Below are 16893 nucleotides of genomic sequence, written 5' to 3' on the forward strand. Positions count from 1 at the left end.
CTGCAGCTCTGACTGCATGTTTGATCTGTAATTTGTGCCACTTGACGATGTTGACGATGGCGAGGGCTTAGCTCCAGCCCAAGCCTAAACGCCAGGGTGGTTTATTTGTGTTGCAAGTTTTGACAATATCAAATGCGATTAGGCCATGAAGGAAGCCAACAGTCAGTGGAAAATGCGATTGTGCAGGTGCTGTCTCCGGGCGCAGCTAATTAAGCGTGATGAGCAGCCGGAACGGAGTATGAATCTCATTTAGAGCTGATTTATGAACAAATCAAGTTTAATATTATTACATATACCTATGTATATATATATATATATATATATATATATATATATATATATATATATATATATATATATATATATATATAAAGTATATATGAAAATGCGAGCTGCGAAACAAGGAAAACAACATTAGAGAGATATTTTAAATATATATTTTACAAAACTTGCACTACTCTGAAACTATATTATTTATGTTGATTCTACAACTACAACTCGAAGAACTGCAATTTACATATATAAACTTACAGTCTCTTAAACCTCAACTTGATAAGTAATTCATTCCAGTACCCAGGACTGCATATATTTATATAACAGCTTAAAAAACAATATCAACCTATGCTACTTATTTACAAAGTACATCAATATATAATATATATAAACAATAATAATAGTATTATTGTACTAAATAGAATAAGGAATCAATGCATACACAGAGAACTGAACTTGAGAGATTTTCAAAATTGCAAAAGGCAGTAAAAGACGAAATCGACAAACTGGAAGCAGAGTTTGGAGGTTCCCTTTAGGCAGAACTAATATATGTATATACATTTTTAAATAAATTATTAATTCATTTTAAATATAATTATTATTAATCAGTAATCGTAATATGATTGAATCATTTTATATATTTTATTTTATAAATACATATTTACTTTTGATAAATTCTTTCATGTAATATTTGACCTAATCTAAATATATCCCAAAGTAGTCTTCTCTCTTCTTGTATCCCTTTCAGCTTTATCCAAATAGTAATTACGGTCATTTGATATTCGACTTAATCAAAAGAATCCACTTAAAATTGCTAAAGCTACATTGGGGCAAATAATAAGTTTATCAAACTAATTAGACAGAGCGTAAATGCTGATGATGATATCCGGGAAGAACAACTAGCTGAATGCCATTTAGCCATTTGGTAGCTGTAAATTCCGCAAATACAGCCCCAACCCAAGGGATGCTCTAAATATGTTGTTAACAGCGAAAAGGGTTGTTGCTGTTGTTTTTTGGTCTACGCTGGAATTTATGTGAAACTTTTGTGACATGGACATGTTAATTGCCCCGCTCGGTTGCCAGGCTTAGAGTTGTTCACAAAGTTCTTAAAATAGATGCCCGTTTTGTTCCGTTTGCGTTTTTAATTAAAAGTCACAATCGAATCAAGGGTGGGGGACGTTACGGTTATGACCATTGGTCACTGCAATCTTACCGCACGAACTGGCAGGGGCGGGGTCAAGAGGAGGGAGCAGCATATTTAAGCTGTCTAAATTGGATAAAGTCCTTACGCTCTACCCGGTGACTTGGCAACTGTTTTGCGAACACAGTGATGCATCAACAAAGCGGGATTTGCCAGAAAGAGTCACAGAACAGTCAAATTATTATTAATGTGGTTACAACTGAATTTAAGCTTTTGAAATAGTAAAAAAAAAAACAATTTAAGCAAACATATAATATAATATAATTACAACTAATCATAAAAAGTGAACAATGTGCTTAATATATATAAGTATTTACATACTTAAATTTAAAACTCAATTAATTTAAGAAATTCAAGTAAGTACTACTTTTTCGACAATAGATTTTAGCCCGAATTGACGCTAATAATTAATGTTCTGGCGCCTACTTTTGACTCTTGACCAAGCTCTTGCCATAGTAGGCTGTTATTGCCACCAAACGCGTATCCAAATAGTTGTGCTCCACCTCGCACTGTTCGCCCGCGTGCGTAAGCGCAATTACCTGTTTAATGTTCGAGCTGCGTGGCAAAAAGAATCCAATATTGTCCGTGAGCCGTCGTGCATGTTCCATCAACTGAGTCGCTCCCAGCGGTAGCAAATTCTGTTCAATATCAAAATTGGCCTGTTTTTGATAATCCGGTCCACCCCAGGGTGGACTGAGAAAAATCACATCGGGTCGCAAACGTGTGGTGCTGGCAAACTGTAAGAAGTCCGCATGGACAAACTCAATCTTATGGGCTACACCATAAATAGCAGCATTCTGCTTTGCCATAGTCAATTTGTTTAAGTCAATGTCAATGGCAATCACGCGGCCACAAGTGTTAGCAAATTGTATGGCATTGCCGCCACAACCGCAAAATGCATCCACAATAACATCGCAGGCGAGACGTCGAGCCGTCTGTTTGGCAATCTTTTCTGGGGTCACTGAGAACCAGCTTTCCCGATCCAAGACGATGCCCTGATCAAAGCGGGAAAAGAGCGAGAAGCGCTTGAACCAATACTTAAGCAAAAGGTTGTCGTCTCTCATAAACTGTGGAATTTTTGAGTTCTTTTGTCGCTTCTTTTTCCTAATGGCCCGCGCCTTAACTGCATGCATCTCATCCTTTTCGTTGGACATGTCGCTGTCACTCTCAGATTCGCTTGGGGGCTTTTGTTTTGGTTTTTGTCGGCTTGTGGCACTTTTTACACCAAAAGATGTGGGTAATCCGAGCAGTCTTAGCTGCTGCTCCTCGTCAAGAAAATCTGGATCGTCGTTAGCGGTAAGATAATCCTGGTCCTCTTCGTTGCATTCAACACTTGCTATAGTGGCGTCGGTTTGATTTATATCTAAATACGTGAAATGTTCGTCTATATCGGTTAAGGTGTGACCAACATCTTTCAAACCGTTACTCAGATCCCTTTCGTAGTTCTCCAAGACACATGAAAAGATATGCCAGAAATGTGCGCTTTGATCGCTGGCATGTTTTTCCCACAACTTCTGCCAAGCTGCACGCTCTTCGGGTGTGGCTAACTCAATTGCCTGCTTATACTCGGGATACTGTTTGTGCCACTTCTGCTCAAGAAACTCGTGACCTTCGCGTTTCCAGAAATCAAGCCAAGCTGATTGCTGAACGTCCTCTTTCCACAGAGGATCTAAAATCGCCGCTTTCTCAAATACTTGAGAAAATGTATAAAACTGAGGATTGCTGCGTGACGTGCTCAAATAATGTGAATGCATTTCATTGGGTCTTTTAGATGTACTTCTAATTGCACAGCAAACGAATCTCAAGCCGACGTTGGATTAACTCCTCGGCTTGATCAATACGACTTGAGTGCCATACGCTTAGCGCGGGCTTATGAGTTTTCTGCACCTTTTCCAAGAATGTGGACCTCACTGTGTCGTTGTCCTCCAGTTGAAGCAATTGCTCGTGTAAGCCTCGAGTTGTCAGGGTGGGACTATTCGGCTTCTGCACGTTGCATAGCACAACCTCGCCACGCATAATACAGTACGCTCCGTTAGCCAGACTTTCAGTACAACTGTTGTCGTAGCTGAAGTTCAATAGAAGCAGAGACACGGCACCAGTTGGCAACCTGTAAGCACTAAATGAGTGGTAAGTTGTGAGTACTATTCAGTAAAACAGTAAGCGCTGGTAGTTACCTTGGTAGATGAGGAACTGTCACGTTTTCCAGTTTAAAATAATCTGGAATGGCACATAAGCGTCCAATAACTGCGCATTTTCCGTAGTGAATCTGCCGGTAATCGGGCTCCAGCACTAACTCTTCAACTAGTAAATATTTGAAGAAGTCACAGTATTTGGGAAAGTTTTCAGCTGGATCATTGATCTCAATGTCGCTCATTACTGTCTAACTGGGAATATCGCAAGAGCGTCAAAACCATTTGATTATTATAATATGAGAGTAAAACAAGAAATGCATGCCGCTAAATGTAGACAGTGTTATAAAACATATAAGCTTCCACACATCACGGGTATTTTATAGTTGCAGTGATTGAATAGAATATTTGACAGCCGTAATTAGTAACAGTGTTGCAGGTCGCTACTGTCGCAGGCGTCTTTTGTTTGCATCCCTGGTACAAATAAAAAAGCGGCATTGTGAGAAAACAAGTTCAATCTTGGAAATTATTTATAAATAAATATTATTTAACAGCACAAAAATCAAGCTGAACCAACATGTCGTTTATGAACCCAGTGGACATGGTAGATGAAGATGCAGCTGACTTACAGTTTCCAAAAGGTAATAATAAAAAATCGCTAAAATCCTGATTAGCAACTTACAAGTGAAACAAAACGAGTGCCACGGGGTCCACATGGCACGCCATGTTCAACATAACACATTGAATTACTTCTTTACAGCGAAAACTAACAAACACCAGGTCCTGCGCTCCTCGGTCGAGTTTGCCCGTGCTCACGCTGATAAGAAAACAAAACATATAACGGTATATTATAATGCCCTCGCATTTCATAATAAGCTCGAGGAAAGAGTTGCCAGAATCGACAATAAGGCTCGTAGAAAAGAGCACTCATCTGGGTCTACTCTGTGTGCAATATGTCGTTGTAGCCTCGCAGAGCCCTATATCAAGTGTGCCGAGTGCCTGGACATCTTGGTGTGTCTGCAGTGCTTTTCGAAAGGACGCGAGGTCGTGGGTCATCGTAACAGCCACGCCTACATTATAGTACGGGATGATGTTCAAGTATTTGCTACCGATTCCAGTTGGACAGCTCGAGATGAACGTATACTGTTGCAAGCTCTTCACACCCATGGCTATGGCAACTGGGATGATATAGCTAAATCTCTTCAGCGACGCCACTCAGCGGAGGAGATACGACGACACTATCATGATTGTTATTTCGGTGGCATCTTTGAACGGTTGCTGGGTTTGCAGCATGTGCGAAATTGTTACATGCCAGAGCGTATGCCATATGTGTTCAAAATGCGATCCCTGGAGCCGCCTCGACATGATGACATTGCATCGATTCAGTTTAAAATCAATGCAGGATACCGATGCGCCCGTGGCGACTTTGATACGCCTTACGATTCCTCAGCCGAAGGTCTCTTGTCAGTAATGGTCGAACAGCAACGTGCAGACGATGATGATGAGCTTGAAACTGGGTCGCCGGAAAGCCAACTGGTCGAGGAACTGCAGTGTGCACTAGTTCGCGCATACAACAATCGTCTGAGGTAGTTTTAAAGCAGTTCCACTTATTTCAACTTGTTTTATAGCAATCCAATGTTAATGTATTTTTAGAGAGCGTCAACGTCGTTACAAAATTATGCGTGACCATGGCCTTATCATGCCCAATCGTACGGTCAGTTGGATTACAAAGTATGTTAGCGCTTTTCGTAGCGATGCCAGCTGCATGCGCTTTCTTGCCCTCATGCAAGTTTGCAAACCTTTCAAGTTTGATCTGCTGGTGGAGTCGCTACGCCATTACCGCCAGCTACAAAATCGACTTCATTGGCTCCACGATATCCGGCAACATGGCGTGCGCACTCTCTACGGTGGCTCGCTTTATACGCGCCTCCTCAAACAGCGACAGCAGGCTCAGCGAGAATATGCACGCCAACGGCAAAACGATGCCCATGACTGGCAACAATTGGTACACCATTTCGAAAATAATCAGAATGTAGACCACATGCCTCAAGGCAGTAGTTCCAAAGTGTATATGCTGTGTCCGCGTCGTAAGGCGAGTCCAATGGAAATTACGGGTAGGAAACTAAAATATATTTACACATTCTACAGAGATAGATATAAATAAGTAAATAGACTGATCAATTTATGAATTTATGTATGCATATGAATATTTATATTGATATTTATAATCAGAATATAAATATCTAATTTTAATATTTGTAAAGAGCACATAAATATGGTATATATACATTTAAGCTTATTTTCCTAATAGTCAAAGTTAACAATTCAACATTTTTTTTTTTTCAGATCTTCCCGGTTATTCCAAGTTAAATGCTGGAGAGCGCACACTTTGTAGCGTAGCGCGTTTGATACCACAGGCTTATTTGGAATATAAAAATCAGCTGATTGCCGAGCAAGCCAAGCTGGGCCATCTAAGACTGGGCGATGCACGGCGACTTATTAAGATAGATGTTAACAAAACGCGCCAGATTTATGATTTCTTGGTGGAAAATGGCCACATTCGACCTCCTACTTTTGGCTAAACTTATAGCATTACACTCACTTGCGTTTCACTTGTAAATTGCAATAACAAATTAAATAATGCGCAATGTAATTAATTCTCATGAATCTTATGTTGTTGTATTGCAGAATTCGAGAACGCTGAAACACTGCTCATATCGGAGGTGCATATGTTACTTGATCATCGCAAACGTCAAAACGAATCAGCTGACGAAGAGCAGGAATTTTCAGAGGTCTTTATGAAAACCTACGCCTACACAGACAGTTTTCGAAAGTTCAAAAATAAGGAAACCATTATGTCCGTCCGCAGGTAAACAGCAAATATCTCTGATTAAAAGCAACATATTTTCTGATTTGCTTTGTTTTCTTCAAGTTTGCTAATGCAAAAGAAACTGCACAAATTTGAACTTGCAGCTCTGGGTAATCTCTGCCCGGAGGCGCCGGAGGAGGCTAAGGCTTTAATACCATCTCTAGAGGGTCGGTTTGAAGACGAGGAACTGCGCCAGATACTTGACGACATTGGCACCAAACGCAGCTTACAGTACTAATTCGGCTTAATTTTGTAGTAAATAAAACAATTAATATATAAACATATTATTAGTTTTAAGTTTACAAATATTTGAATTTTTTTGTATTTATTATCATCAAACATATACATTTACATAGAAAGCCGATGATATGTTTGTAGAGAAATTATGTGGCAGGCAAAGTGGGTACGAATTCGATTCTAAGATTACGAAAAAAACCTTTAAATAGTATTAAACTATATACTGCAAAGTTTTGGAAAAATTTTTATTATAGGCAAATACATATTTGCTATTGCGCCAAATTTATATAAGATGTGACAATCGATTTGTGAACCACATGCTATCGATTAATACAGAATCGAGCGTGTTTTGCTTGCTTATAGTTTTATATTTAAAAAAAAATATTATTTTATTTAAAAAAAATCTGCCAACACAATTTTATTAACAAAAATAAGTTAAATCGTAGAATAAAAAAGACAAAAACCAACTTAAATAAAAATTAAAAACAACAAAAACCAAATACAAGTTCCACTGAACATGTTCCGAAATCAACAGATGAACAATTGAATGTAAGCGAGGACGACGAAATAGTTTCGACCTTTGATAACACGAATAAGTAAATAAATACGCAGGCAATGAACAAAGATAACTCCAACATGCAGATGGATCCTGCATTGGCATTGCGCCTGCTAGCTGACGGCGCAGTTTTGGCCATAGCTGGTGTTCCTCTGGGCACAGAGTTTGGCATTGACTTGTGCGCTTATACCATAGGTCCAGATTTTCGTGGCGTCAAAATGATACCACCCGGTGTGCATTATGTGTGGTGCGCATCCCGCGGCCCGTATGGCGACGCTGCACCTCGTGTAGGCTTCGTCCATTTTTTTCATCCCAATGAGATTCTTGTGCGTGAGTGGGATAATGAGTTAGAGGAGTTGCGTCCACGCCAGACAGCCGATCCGGTCTTAGAGCGCGAACGTATACGCAAGAATCTAGCCCAACTAGAACGTGTTCTGGCTCCGTACGACTATCGTTATGTGTGTCAGTGGAAAGATCTAACTGGCAGCGTTACCGAATCGTGCGTAATTCGTTGCCAGCCCGAACTTGGAACAATACGAACCAACATTGAACTACAGTCCTGTGCGGATGCTGACAGGCCACGCGGTGGAACAGACAACATTAGCAAACGGAATACAGCAGCGAAGTTGCTGTTGGATGAAAGTGAGATGCTACCATGTTTGAAGCCCGTGGAGGGCACTGCGCCACGTTTCTGTACTGTGCCCAAACGTGTTCCACAAAACTCACCTCCAGCGGATGTTTCGCGACATGCCATAGACTGCATAGCAGCTGTGGATTTGCTATTCGAAAATTTTGATAATAATCCCGACGCACTCATTGAGGAGCTACAGCTGGCGTTTGTGTTCTTTTTAGTTGGCTATTCGGTGGAATCTTTGGACCACTGGCGCAAGCTGCTCGCCCTGCTAGCACACTCGGAGACGGCTGTTGGTAAATATAAATTGGCCTTTATGAAATATAGTGAAGTGCTGGCTCACCAGTTGCCGCACCTGCCTGAGGAGCTAATGGCGCCCACGATGCACAACACAGTCTTCAAAGATGTTCGCGAGCTCTTAGTAAATCTCTACGCTGGCGGTCTCATGGTAAGCGCTGAGCGCTTAATTAAACGTTTGGCCAAGCACTTAAACTGGCACTTTGAGGGACTACTTGACGAGGATCCCGAAGAACAACCCGTGGTCATAGAGCTGCCACAAGGCGAAGTAAAAAGCACTCATGTAAATATTTTAAGCATATATTTTTATTGGTTTCTTTTCTCTATTTGGCGTAGGTAAATTGGACGTCTTAACGAAGAGAATGCTGGGTACGCAAATAATTCCACAGATCCCGGGCCGTGCGTATGCTGACCATAAACTGGCAGAGCTTCGTTTCTATCAGGCAGAGTATAAGGAATTTGGCACGTTTATCCTTCAGCAGTGACTGCAAATTGTCAACTTGGGCAATAAATGAGAACTCAAAATGTATATTGGACAAGCAGCTACCTCTTCATTGTTCTCCGGTCCGTTCTCAACTACAGTCCATAGATCTTCGGACTCCAAATACGCACGCATTGTCATCGACCACGCCTTGTAATTATCCAAGCCTTTCAGCTTTTCAATTTGCAGTTGAAGCGTCATTTCCCAATATTTTGTTGTCTTCAGACCTACCGACGTTTCGCAAATAAATCGTTAGGCCTTTTGGCTTTTCTACTTTGTGCTGCTGTCTGCCAATTTGCCTAGATTTTCATACTTAGATATACATATGAGCAATTGTATTGGCGTATGACATGCCGTATCGTATGTGGTGCACCTCTTTTGTTATGTGCTTGTGGTGGTGGTGGGCTGCTCGGACGGTCGGCCATACACAACCCAAACAATGGCCACTAGACCTAGTTCCACTGCAGTTGCGAGTGTATTCAATGTCACTGGCTCTGACATTGAGCTGAAGTGGACTCGAGCACTTTTAGATGTGGCTCTACTGCATTGCGATGTCTCCTATGAGTGTCTAGTATTGATACATGTAACATGATTTTTCAATTTTGCACTTTATATTAAAGTGTATTAGTTCCAAGTTTTCCACGGGAAACGCAAGGCTAGTTTGATATCCATTTAAAGTTGAAACACGCCTGTATCTTCTCCTAGATTAAGTTAAGCTTCTAATCTAATCAAATTAACATATAAAGAATATTAAACTTATTATTATAACTGGGATAACTAATTTCTATTAAAGGAATAAGAACTGGTAGAGTATAAGATATAAAATATTAGAGTATACGATTTTTAATATAAAACCAATGTAATAAAAAGAAAATTTTCAAATTCATCCAAGATTACCTTAAGCAATAAATAGCCCATCTACAAATAAAATATCGATGCCTTCTCTCTTGGTGATAAATCAATTGTTAATGCAATATTAATTGAAGCTCAATTTTGTTTTTAATTATTTTTATTTGAAATGAATACGAATGTCAGTTTAGCGTTTTGCTGATTTTGTTGTTTAACTTTTCTCATTTATGAAACTTGTGTTTTTCGATATTATTTAAGTATTTACTGCTGCCTAACGCTTCAATTTTCTTCTCGGCTTTTCACGTCTGCGTTTTCAATATAAATACATACATATCTATATATATATATATATATATATATATACTTATTCACAAGAAAAATACAAGCGGAAAGTATTTGAAAAGCATCGTGTGCGAAAAGAATACTTTTCAAATTGGTTATTAAATTTGCTGTTGTGGCCAAATTATTCACCTCGAACGCAGCAACAAAGAGGGAAAACATAAACTTTAAGTTATCGATTTTAATTACCAGCTAAAATAAATTATATATTTACTGGCTTGTTATTATTGTTTTTAAATGCAAACATTTTGTCGCAGGTAGTTATTTTGGGATGATTTTTTCGCTTGGAAATATTCGAAATCGAAATCTCTACAAATTACAGTGGTAGGCATAGAAAATATACAAGTACATATATCTGAATGTATATATACTAAGATGTATACAATATATTTTTAAATATATGTGTACCATTTATTTAGCAACTACAAATACTTTTCTGTTTATGAAATGTTTGTGTCGAAGTGAATTCAAAACGGTTAAACAAACTCTTGTACTTATAAAAACACTAACGTAAACTGCGCCTAATTATTTTATTTGCGAGCAATAGAGCGGTGAGAGAAAGAGAAATAAAATAGTAAACCGAGAACGCTCTTCTATTTGCGTTGTTGATGATTGGTTGTTGCTGTTTTTGTTTATCGTGTCTGTGAATCTGTGTTGTGAACAATACACTGACATACATACAAATTTAAGCTTAAGAATTCGTTTTACTTTTATTCGTTCGAATTTCACTTTAACTAACATTCCTTTTCGCCTCATAGTTTATTCTTATTTAAGCTTGACTTTGCTTGTTTGCTCATTTCGTTCTTACTTCACATTTGCTTTTTGTTTCGTATTAAATTAAAATTAATTGTTGCTGTTTTGTTAATGCATTTGCTTCATACATTTTGTTTTGGTATTTTTTTTAAGTTACGGTTTTCATTGCTTCGCTTTAATTCAATTTGCGCTTATTAATTTTTGTAATTTTTTGTTTTTGAGTGTTATTTTCTTTTAATTTATTTCATTTCATTACTTTTATGACTGGCTTAAAATTAAAATTGAATTTGTGAATTTTATGTGTTGTTCTCATTTTTATGTTGATAGATTGTTAAATGATTATTAATGCCAACTTTTGAATGAAATGTACGTTTTGCTTACTGTGTGTGTGTGAGTGTGTATTTAGTTTGAAATGAGTTTATTTTGTTTTCGCTTCTCAGAATTAAATATAATATTTATTTAAATATAATATAATGCTTTTGTTTCTCGAATGCAAAAAATTTCAAATGTAGTAGATTTGCTGCTTGTTGTTGTTGTTGTTGCTGCTGCTGCTGCTGCTGTAGCTTTGGGAGCCAGGGCAGATTCGCATTCCACAGCGAAGACGGCGACGACGACGGCTGCACCTAATTCCAGCCCCAACAACAGCCACGCCCATAACCACCCTCAGTTTGTGCCGCTTTTTGTTGAGTTTTTTGTATCTATTTTGTGGTGTTTTGCTACTTGCTGCTGCTGATGTTGCTGATGTTGCCGTTGTTGTTATGGTTGTTCATGTTCATGTTCTTGTTGTTGGATTTCTGTGGTTGCTGCTGCCCCTGTTGTAGTAGTCGCTTATCGTTGCTGTTGATTCTTGTTGCTGATGATGCTGTATTTGTTGTTGTTTTTGTTTACTACCCGGTTGCGCGTGTTGTTGTTTTTATTGTTGCATGCATATATATTATATGTATTATATTTACTTTAGAAGGTATATGTTTTTGTTTTGTTTTGTGTTTTTAAATGGAAGGGCGGGGGTTTACTTAAATTACGACACATCCTGATCCTCAACATCCTGAATTTCCTGTTTGGGTTCGCCATCGCCTGTTGTGGAGTCTGTGTTTTGGAAAACGGTATAGATTTGTTTAGCATTAGTCAACTAAAAGTGAATCAATATTGATTATGAACAATTACGCACCATCTGCTTGCATATCGGACGTCCATAATGTGAGGTTATCCCGCAGAAGCTGCATAATCAGTGTCGAGTCTTTGTAGCTCTCTTCGCTCAGCGTATCCAACTCAGCGATGGCATCATCAAATGCGGCTTTCGCCAAGCGGCAAGCGCGATCCGGTGAATTGAGAATCTCATAGTAAAACACCTAAGGTTTGGAAGTATAACTCATTTGATTATTTAGAATTCAAATAAACATTGTCAGAATTTCACTTACCGAGAAGTTCAAAGCCAGACCCAAACGTATGGGATGTGTTGGTGGCAGATCGTTCATGGCAATATCACTTGCTGCCTTATAGGCAATCAACGAATTCTCTGCAGCATCCTTACGATCTGAACCAGTGGCAAATTCGGCCAAATAACGATGATAATCGCCCTTCATCTTATAGTAGAATACTTTACTTTCGCCGGTCGTGGCGCATGGAATGAGATGTTTCTCGAGCACATTTAATATATCCGAGCAAATGTCGCGCAGCTCCTTTTCCACCTGACCACGATAGGTCTTAATCATTTCCAATTTCTCCTCGGCGCCCTTGTTCTCCTCCTTCTGTTCAATGGAGGTAATTATGCGCCATGAGGCGCGACGTGCTCCGATTACATTCTTGTAGGCAACCGATAGCAAATTACGCTCCTCGACGGTCAGCTCAACGTCCATGGAAGCGACCTTCTTCATGGCCTCCACCATTTCTGTAAATGCGCGATAGCAAATAAAATATGAAAAATTATTAAAAAAAAAAATAGTTAAGCACTAAATATGCTAATATATGTAATTACTGCTGGGATATGTGATATGTTGCAAATAATTATTATATCATTATTTACCTCTACATAGTATCCACTGTAGTTGTTTGCTTTTTCATATCGGCTATCCCACACATACATTCACATATTTACTATCTATGCGTAGACACACTCCCAATTTTTAATGACATAACCTATCACACACGCAGGTAAATTATATACATAGGCTGTTTCCTGTGACTAGTATTTGCCAGTTTTAGACCGATTTTGTCATGGAGTTGATAACAACAATCTGGAACGTAACATTTCGCCAGACACATTGTTGCACATTTCTCCAACGTAAGCAACATGGACAACGCCGTCATCCGATTAAAATCGCGTCATGAATCACATGCATTTGCAGTGACTCTGAATTCTACCGAAAGGCAGCTGCAACTTTTGAGTCGTCGTTATTTGTGTGCGTATTGATAACATTTCAACTGACACACACACACATCTTTATATATATATATATATATATATATATATATATAAATATATATTTTTAGCAAACATTGGAACAAATCAGTGCTAAATAGAGTAATTGTGGCATTTTGACTTGGCTCTCTTTTTCTCTTACTCTTTCTCTCTCCCAAGCAGTGAGTTGCTAACGTATGACTATGTATGTATATAAGTATGAATGCCGCCCCCATCATACCCCTCATGATTTTACGTTCAGACAGCGGGAGCTTTGTTATTCGTATTGCTTTTATATACTGTTGCAGCACGTAGCTGTGAAAATTCGAAAAAAGTTGCCTGTGTGATTCATGGTGCTCAATTTAGTAGCATCTCATTGTTGCTGCTTTTAGGTGAACTTCAAAATTGTTGTTTGGCAATGGCACAGAATCGTAATGCATTTTCCAACACTGTGCGTCAGCGTTAAAAGCATCCAAAGGCACTGAGGAGATGCCAGAGAGATGACTTTTGATAAATATAGCTAGATTTGGAAATTTATCAAAAACAAAATAGAAAAGCTCAGATAATATATTAATCAGATAAAATTCCCACGGCACGACAACGCCGATACGATACGCCAAAAAAACAAGAGTCAACAGCGCCAGATATAAAATATAACCGCCTCCCTACCTCATCGTACACCCACATACAACCACAACGCGTCACATTAATACACTGTTTAAAACTTTGGACAAATTTGTTCCGCCATTAAAAAAGGTACTCTACAAAAGGATCTCTAAAGCGAGGTATAGGATATAGTCTTTGCGAGTTTGTCGACATATAAAATATGCTTACAAACACAAATTATTTGTAAAATATGTATACGCATCTATGTAGACAGATATATGCAATTTTATGCCGTTAGAAAGGTGTAATTACAGAAGCAAAAAAAAGTAAAATAAGACAGGAACAACTAAAATGCCAAATCTGTAACATTTTGTAAACTCTTCTCTGCGCTTTATTCTGTTTCCATTGACGACAGTAAGCTGAACGTCAACAAAAAAGTGCACAGCAGCGACCTCGAAAAGACGTAGCTAGAATAAACGGGAGCAGCAGCAGTCCGCACCTGAAAGCACACTTAAAGGCTAACTACCGCTGCTGACGTTAATGTATATAGAGGGGGAAAGAGGAAAGTTGGCGTTGTGTGGGGGCGCCGTAGGGGAAGAGCGGGTGTAAAAGAGAAGCAAGCCAGACGTTGCCGGCTGCCTGAAATGCATTTGTATTAGTCTCTCCAGCATGACCAAAGTTGTCGCAAGTGCGACAAGGCCAACGCCAAGTGCTCGTACTAATACACAGACGAGGACAGTTTGGAGCTCACGCAGGCAAAAATAAGAAGAAAAACATGTGATACAGACTTTAATGTTCACGTGTATATGTATAAGTATGTCTGTGTGCGGGACCGCAGTGGCTGCTAATAGTTGATTGACTTCTTTGGACCGCCAAAGCAACAACAAGAGGAAAGGAGATAAAAAAAATGCTGCCTCTGTTAAGTGTTGGTAGTATTCCTGTCAATTGCTAGTAGAATTGTTGGTTATAATTACTACAGTTAATGCTTATGTCCGAATACAAGAAACATAAGCAAACTTCTGACTACCACTGTATTGGGGCAGAAGAGGCATCAGTGTCTGTGTCAGCAACACTAGTTATCTCGTTTTAACACACACGGAAACACATTTCGGCAACGTTGTTCAGCGCGCGCGCTTTTTAGTCAATTCCCAAAAATGCTGGCTGCCGCCTAGCGCTTTGCATTTTGAGCAGCCGTAGCATTTTAATTAATTGAAGTATTTTTAATTAAATAAGCAGCCAGCAACAATAAAATGTTCGACCGGGATGGTGTGAGTAGTTAAGATAGTAGCGGTGAGCGTGCGTGCGTATGCCTCTCTGAGGCTTACATATATACATATGTACATACACATGCGCACAGAAGCATGAGTAATGCTAGTGCAAATTTTTTTCTTTTCTGCACTATCAAGCAGAGTTGCCAAGTTCCTGCCCTTAAGTAATGCGAGAAAGTTCTTTTAGAATAATTTAAGAAAAAGGGACAATCACCAATTTGCATAAAACCTAATAAAAGAAAATATAACCAATGTCTGGCAGCAGTCACTGGTCGTTACTCCGGCGACTATTTGAGAGGCCCCAGTCACACAATCGATTCATTCATCGATTTTTCGCAGTACGGCATGATGACGACGTCGCCGCCTTGCTGCTGCGCAACAAAAGCACATTTTGAGTGCCGACGAAATAGAGCGAAAGGAACAAGAGAACGAAGAAAAAGATTTCGTCTCTCAATTGAATATAGGCAAACGTCAACCGTTAACACATTTAAATATATATTTAATTATGTTGCTCCTTTCCTTTTTACTTTAAGTTTGGCTTGGCAACACAAAAGTAACTACAAAACAGCCCTTAGCAACGATGTAATTTCCCCGTCGCGCAGCCCTTGCGCGCCTATCACCAAACACTAAATACACAAAATTTCAACTTGAAAAATCCCCCATCCTAAATATTTTCTTAGTTCAGTAGCTAAATACATATACGTATACATATATACAAAAATATATATATCCACATATAAAATAATACGCAACAAAGTTGCTTTTTGGAAAAGGCCAACGCAAAAACGAAAACCACGCGAATTTTTGCCGGTAAAAATCAGGTTTGCTTTACATATTTCTTTTACATTCTTTTCTACAGCGCTGCCTCGCCTCCTCGTCATCTTCTTTTTCATTCGGTATTCGGTCTTTTCGCAGAAACACTACTCATCGGATGCGGCGACGCCGATTCGACGCTTCTGACAAAAGCCATTGGTAAAGCAGAGAGGCGCACCTACACAAATGTCTGCAAAATTAATAATTGCTACTTTTTCTTGTCACCCGCTGTATAAATTGTGGATATTTTCCACAATTTTCGACGCAGCGCAGGCCACGCGACGACAATGTCGCTGGACCCCTCCCCAAAACTTGGCGCTCCGCTGACAAAAAAATTTTCGACCCGTTTTTTGTACTCACCATCGTAGCGTTCGGCCTGTTCGGCCAATTTTGCCTTGTAGACGTTATTTTCACGTTCAGTCATTGTGTTTAAATCCTTTTTAGTAAAATTAATCCACAGAAAAAATTATTTTAAATGCTCCCGGTACGTGCGGCGTCGATTATGCTGCTGCTGTCTTCGTCGCCTTCTTTTTCTCTACTGCTTTTTGAGTTGACAAGCGCTCTGCTTAGCTCACTCGCACGCTCGGTTCGGCTGCCGTTCCGTTTTCAATGTCGTCGTGGACGCTACACGAATCTGCGAGTACAGTAAAGAACGTTTTGGGGGTAAAATGAATAATTTATACACTGAGAACGAGCGTGCGTCGCAAAAGTTTTTCAGTTTGTAAAACTATTTATAATTTTAACTGTCTTTCCGCACACACTGTCACAAGATGATGTTAATTTGAATTATTTGATTGATTTTAAAACGCTTACTTTGTCGTCGGTCGCTCAAAAATGTCTATGAGAATGAGAGGCAGAGGCGCGGCAAAAAAAGATGGCTCTTTGGTGGCGATGCACGACATCATTTAAAATATCGATAAGAGCAGGCTATCGTACGATAAATAAGAAAAGTATGTCTACATAACAACAAATATTCTATTAATTGTCGTTAAAAGAGTTTAAATCTTAATTGCTTTTAATACGAATTTAAGTCGTGTTGCAAGGTACAAATTTGTATTTATGCTAGTACGTTACCGATAATGGTGACTGTTATGCTATCGATCATTTATCGATTGGTGTGTACTATTCATTATTGCCCAAAAAAAATTAAATAAAACTGTAAAAAAAGAAAAGTCGTACAAATCTTTCAGCAT

At 39.0% G+C, this 16893-nt stretch overlaps 6 protein-coding genes across 7 annotated transcripts; 2 read left to right on the forward strand and 4 right to left on the reverse strand.

Annotated features, from left to right (window-relative positions):
* Positions 1-1772: 1772 nt before the first annotated feature.
* Positions 1773-3243, reverse strand: LOC111595377 (trimethylguanosine synthase). Its single transcript, XM_023309077.2, has one exon. The coding sequence runs from the start codon at positions 3226-3228 to the stop codon at positions 1897-1899; it is 1332 nt and encodes a 443-aa protein (XP_023164845.2). The 5' UTR covers positions 3229-3243; the 3' UTR covers positions 1773-1896.
* On the reverse strand, positions 3239-3953 carry LOC111595386. The gene is made up of 2 exons (XM_023309089.1): positions 3649-3953; positions 3239-3590 (listed from the first exon to the last, which is right to left on the reverse strand). The coding sequence occupies exons 1-2, from the start codon at positions 3846-3848 to the stop codon at positions 3254-3256; spliced, it is 537 nt and encodes a 178-aa protein (XP_023164857.1). The 5' UTR covers positions 3849-3953; the 3' UTR covers positions 3239-3253.
* An 89-nt stretch (positions 3954-4042) lies between these two features.
* Positions 4043-6878, forward strand: LOC111595410 (DNA-directed RNA polymerase II subunit Rpb4). 2 transcript variants are annotated; one of them, XM_023309126.1, is made up of 6 exons: positions 4043-4102; positions 4158-4244; positions 4364-5189; positions 5257-5717; positions 5950-6218; positions 6292-6362. In XM_023309126.1, the coding sequence occupies exons 2-5, from the start codon at positions 4181-4183 to the stop codon at positions 6183-6185; spliced, it is 1587 nt and encodes a 528-aa protein (XP_023164894.1). In that variant the 5' UTR covers positions 4043-4102; positions 4158-4180; the 3' UTR covers positions 6186-6218; positions 6292-6362. The 2 variants fall into 2 exon arrangements, with proteins under 2 accessions (XP_023164894.1, XP_023164904.1); XM_023309136.1 differs by lacking the exons at positions 4364-5189; positions 5257-5717; positions 5950-6218 and adding an exon at positions 6536-6878 and having other exon boundaries at positions 4078-4244; positions 6292-6472.
* A 336-nt stretch (positions 6879-7214) lies between these two features.
* On the forward strand, positions 7215-8607 carry LOC111595938 (protein AAR2 homolog). The gene is made up of 2 exons (XM_023309904.1): positions 7215-8461; positions 8530-8607. Exons 1-2 carry the CDS (start codon positions 7325-7327, stop codon positions 8545-8547), a joined length of 1155 nt encoding a protein of 384 aa, XP_023165672.1. The 5' UTR covers positions 7215-7324; the 3' UTR covers positions 8548-8607.
* Positions 8506-8875, reverse strand: LOC111595947. Its single transcript, XM_023309918.1, has 2 exons — positions 8741-8875; positions 8506-8678 (listed from the first exon to the last, which is right to left on the reverse strand). The coding sequence occupies exons 1-2, from the start codon at positions 8873-8875 to the stop codon at positions 8544-8546; spliced, it is 270 nt and encodes an 89-aa protein (XP_023165686.1). The 3' UTR covers positions 8506-8543.
* Positions 8876-11563: 2688 nt separating this feature from the next.
* Positions 11564-16612, reverse strand: LOC111595773 (14-3-3 protein epsilon). The gene is made up of 5 exons (XM_023309658.1): positions 16514-16612; positions 16061-16334; positions 12034-12503; positions 11784-11964; positions 11564-11701 (listed from the first exon to the last, which is right to left on the reverse strand). The coding sequence occupies exons 2-5, from the start codon at positions 16122-16124 to the stop codon at positions 11634-11636; spliced, it is 783 nt and encodes a 260-aa protein (XP_023165426.1). The 5' UTR covers positions 16125-16334; positions 16514-16612; the 3' UTR covers positions 11564-11633.
* Positions 16613-16893: the final 281 nt, after the last annotated feature.

The sequence above is a fragment of the Drosophila hydei genome, unplaced genomic scaffold (genome assembly GCF_003285905.1).
Source record: "Drosophila hydei strain 15085-1641.00,03,60 unplaced genomic scaffold, DhydRS2 tig00000063-arrow-pilon, whole genome shotgun sequence".
NCBI lineage: Eukaryota > Metazoa > Arthropoda > Insecta > Diptera > Drosophilidae > Drosophila > Drosophila hydei.

What these genes read in the sequence shown, in the direction of transcription:
- LOC111595773 (XM_023309658.1), bottom strand. Translation starts at nt 16,124, where the DNA reads ATGACTGAACGTGAAAATAACGTCTACAAGGCAAAATTGGCCGAACAG. An exon ending in GTCTGGCTTTGAACTTCTCG is followed by an intron (nt 11,965 to 12,033) that starts GTAAGTGAAATT and finishes TCCAAACCTTAG; the next exon opens with GTGTTTTACTATGAGATTCT. An exon ending in GTCCGATATGCAAGCAGATG is followed by an intron (nt 11,702 to 11,783) that starts GTGCGTAATTGT and finishes TCCAAAACACAG; the next exon opens with ACTCCACAACAGGCGATGGC.
- LOC111595938 (XM_023309904.1), top strand. Translation starts at nt 7,325, where the DNA reads ATGAACAAAGATAACTCCAACATGCAGATGGATCCTGCATTGGCATTG.
- LOC111595377 (XM_023309077.2), bottom strand. Translation starts at nt 3,228, where the DNA reads ATGCATTCACATTATTTGAGCACGTCACGCAGCAATCCTCAGTTTTAT.
- LOC111595410 (XM_023309126.1), top strand. Translation starts at nt 4,181, where the DNA reads ATGTCGTTTATGAACCCAGTGGACATGGTAGATGAAGATGCAGCTGAC. An exon ending in GCATACAACAATCGTCTGAG is followed by an intron (nt 5,190 to 5,256) that starts GTAGTTTTAAAG and finishes ATGTATTTTTAG; the next exon opens with AGAGCGTCAACGTCGTTACA. An exon ending in GAGTCCAATGGAAATTACGG is followed by an intron (nt 5,718 to 5,949) that starts GTAGGAAACTAA and finishes TTTTTTTTTCAG; the next exon opens with ATCTTCCCGGTTATTCCAAG.
- LOC111595386 (XM_023309089.1), bottom strand. Translation starts at nt 3,848, where the DNA reads ATGAGCGACATTGAGATCAATGATCCAGCTGAAAACTTTCCCAAATAC. An exon ending in ACAGTTCCTCATCTACCAAG is followed by an intron (nt 3,591 to 3,648) that starts GTAACTACCAGC and finishes CCACTCATTTAG; the next exon opens with TGCTTACAGGTTGCCAACTG.
- LOC111595947 (XM_023309918.1), bottom strand. Translation starts at nt 8,875, where the DNA reads ATGACGCTTCAACTGCAAATTGAAAAGCTGAAAGGCTTGGATAATTAC. An exon ending in GACCGGAGAACAATGAAGAG is followed by an intron (nt 8,679 to 8,740) that starts GTAGCTGCTTGT and finishes GACAATTTGCAG; the next exon opens with TCACTGCTGAAGGATAAACG.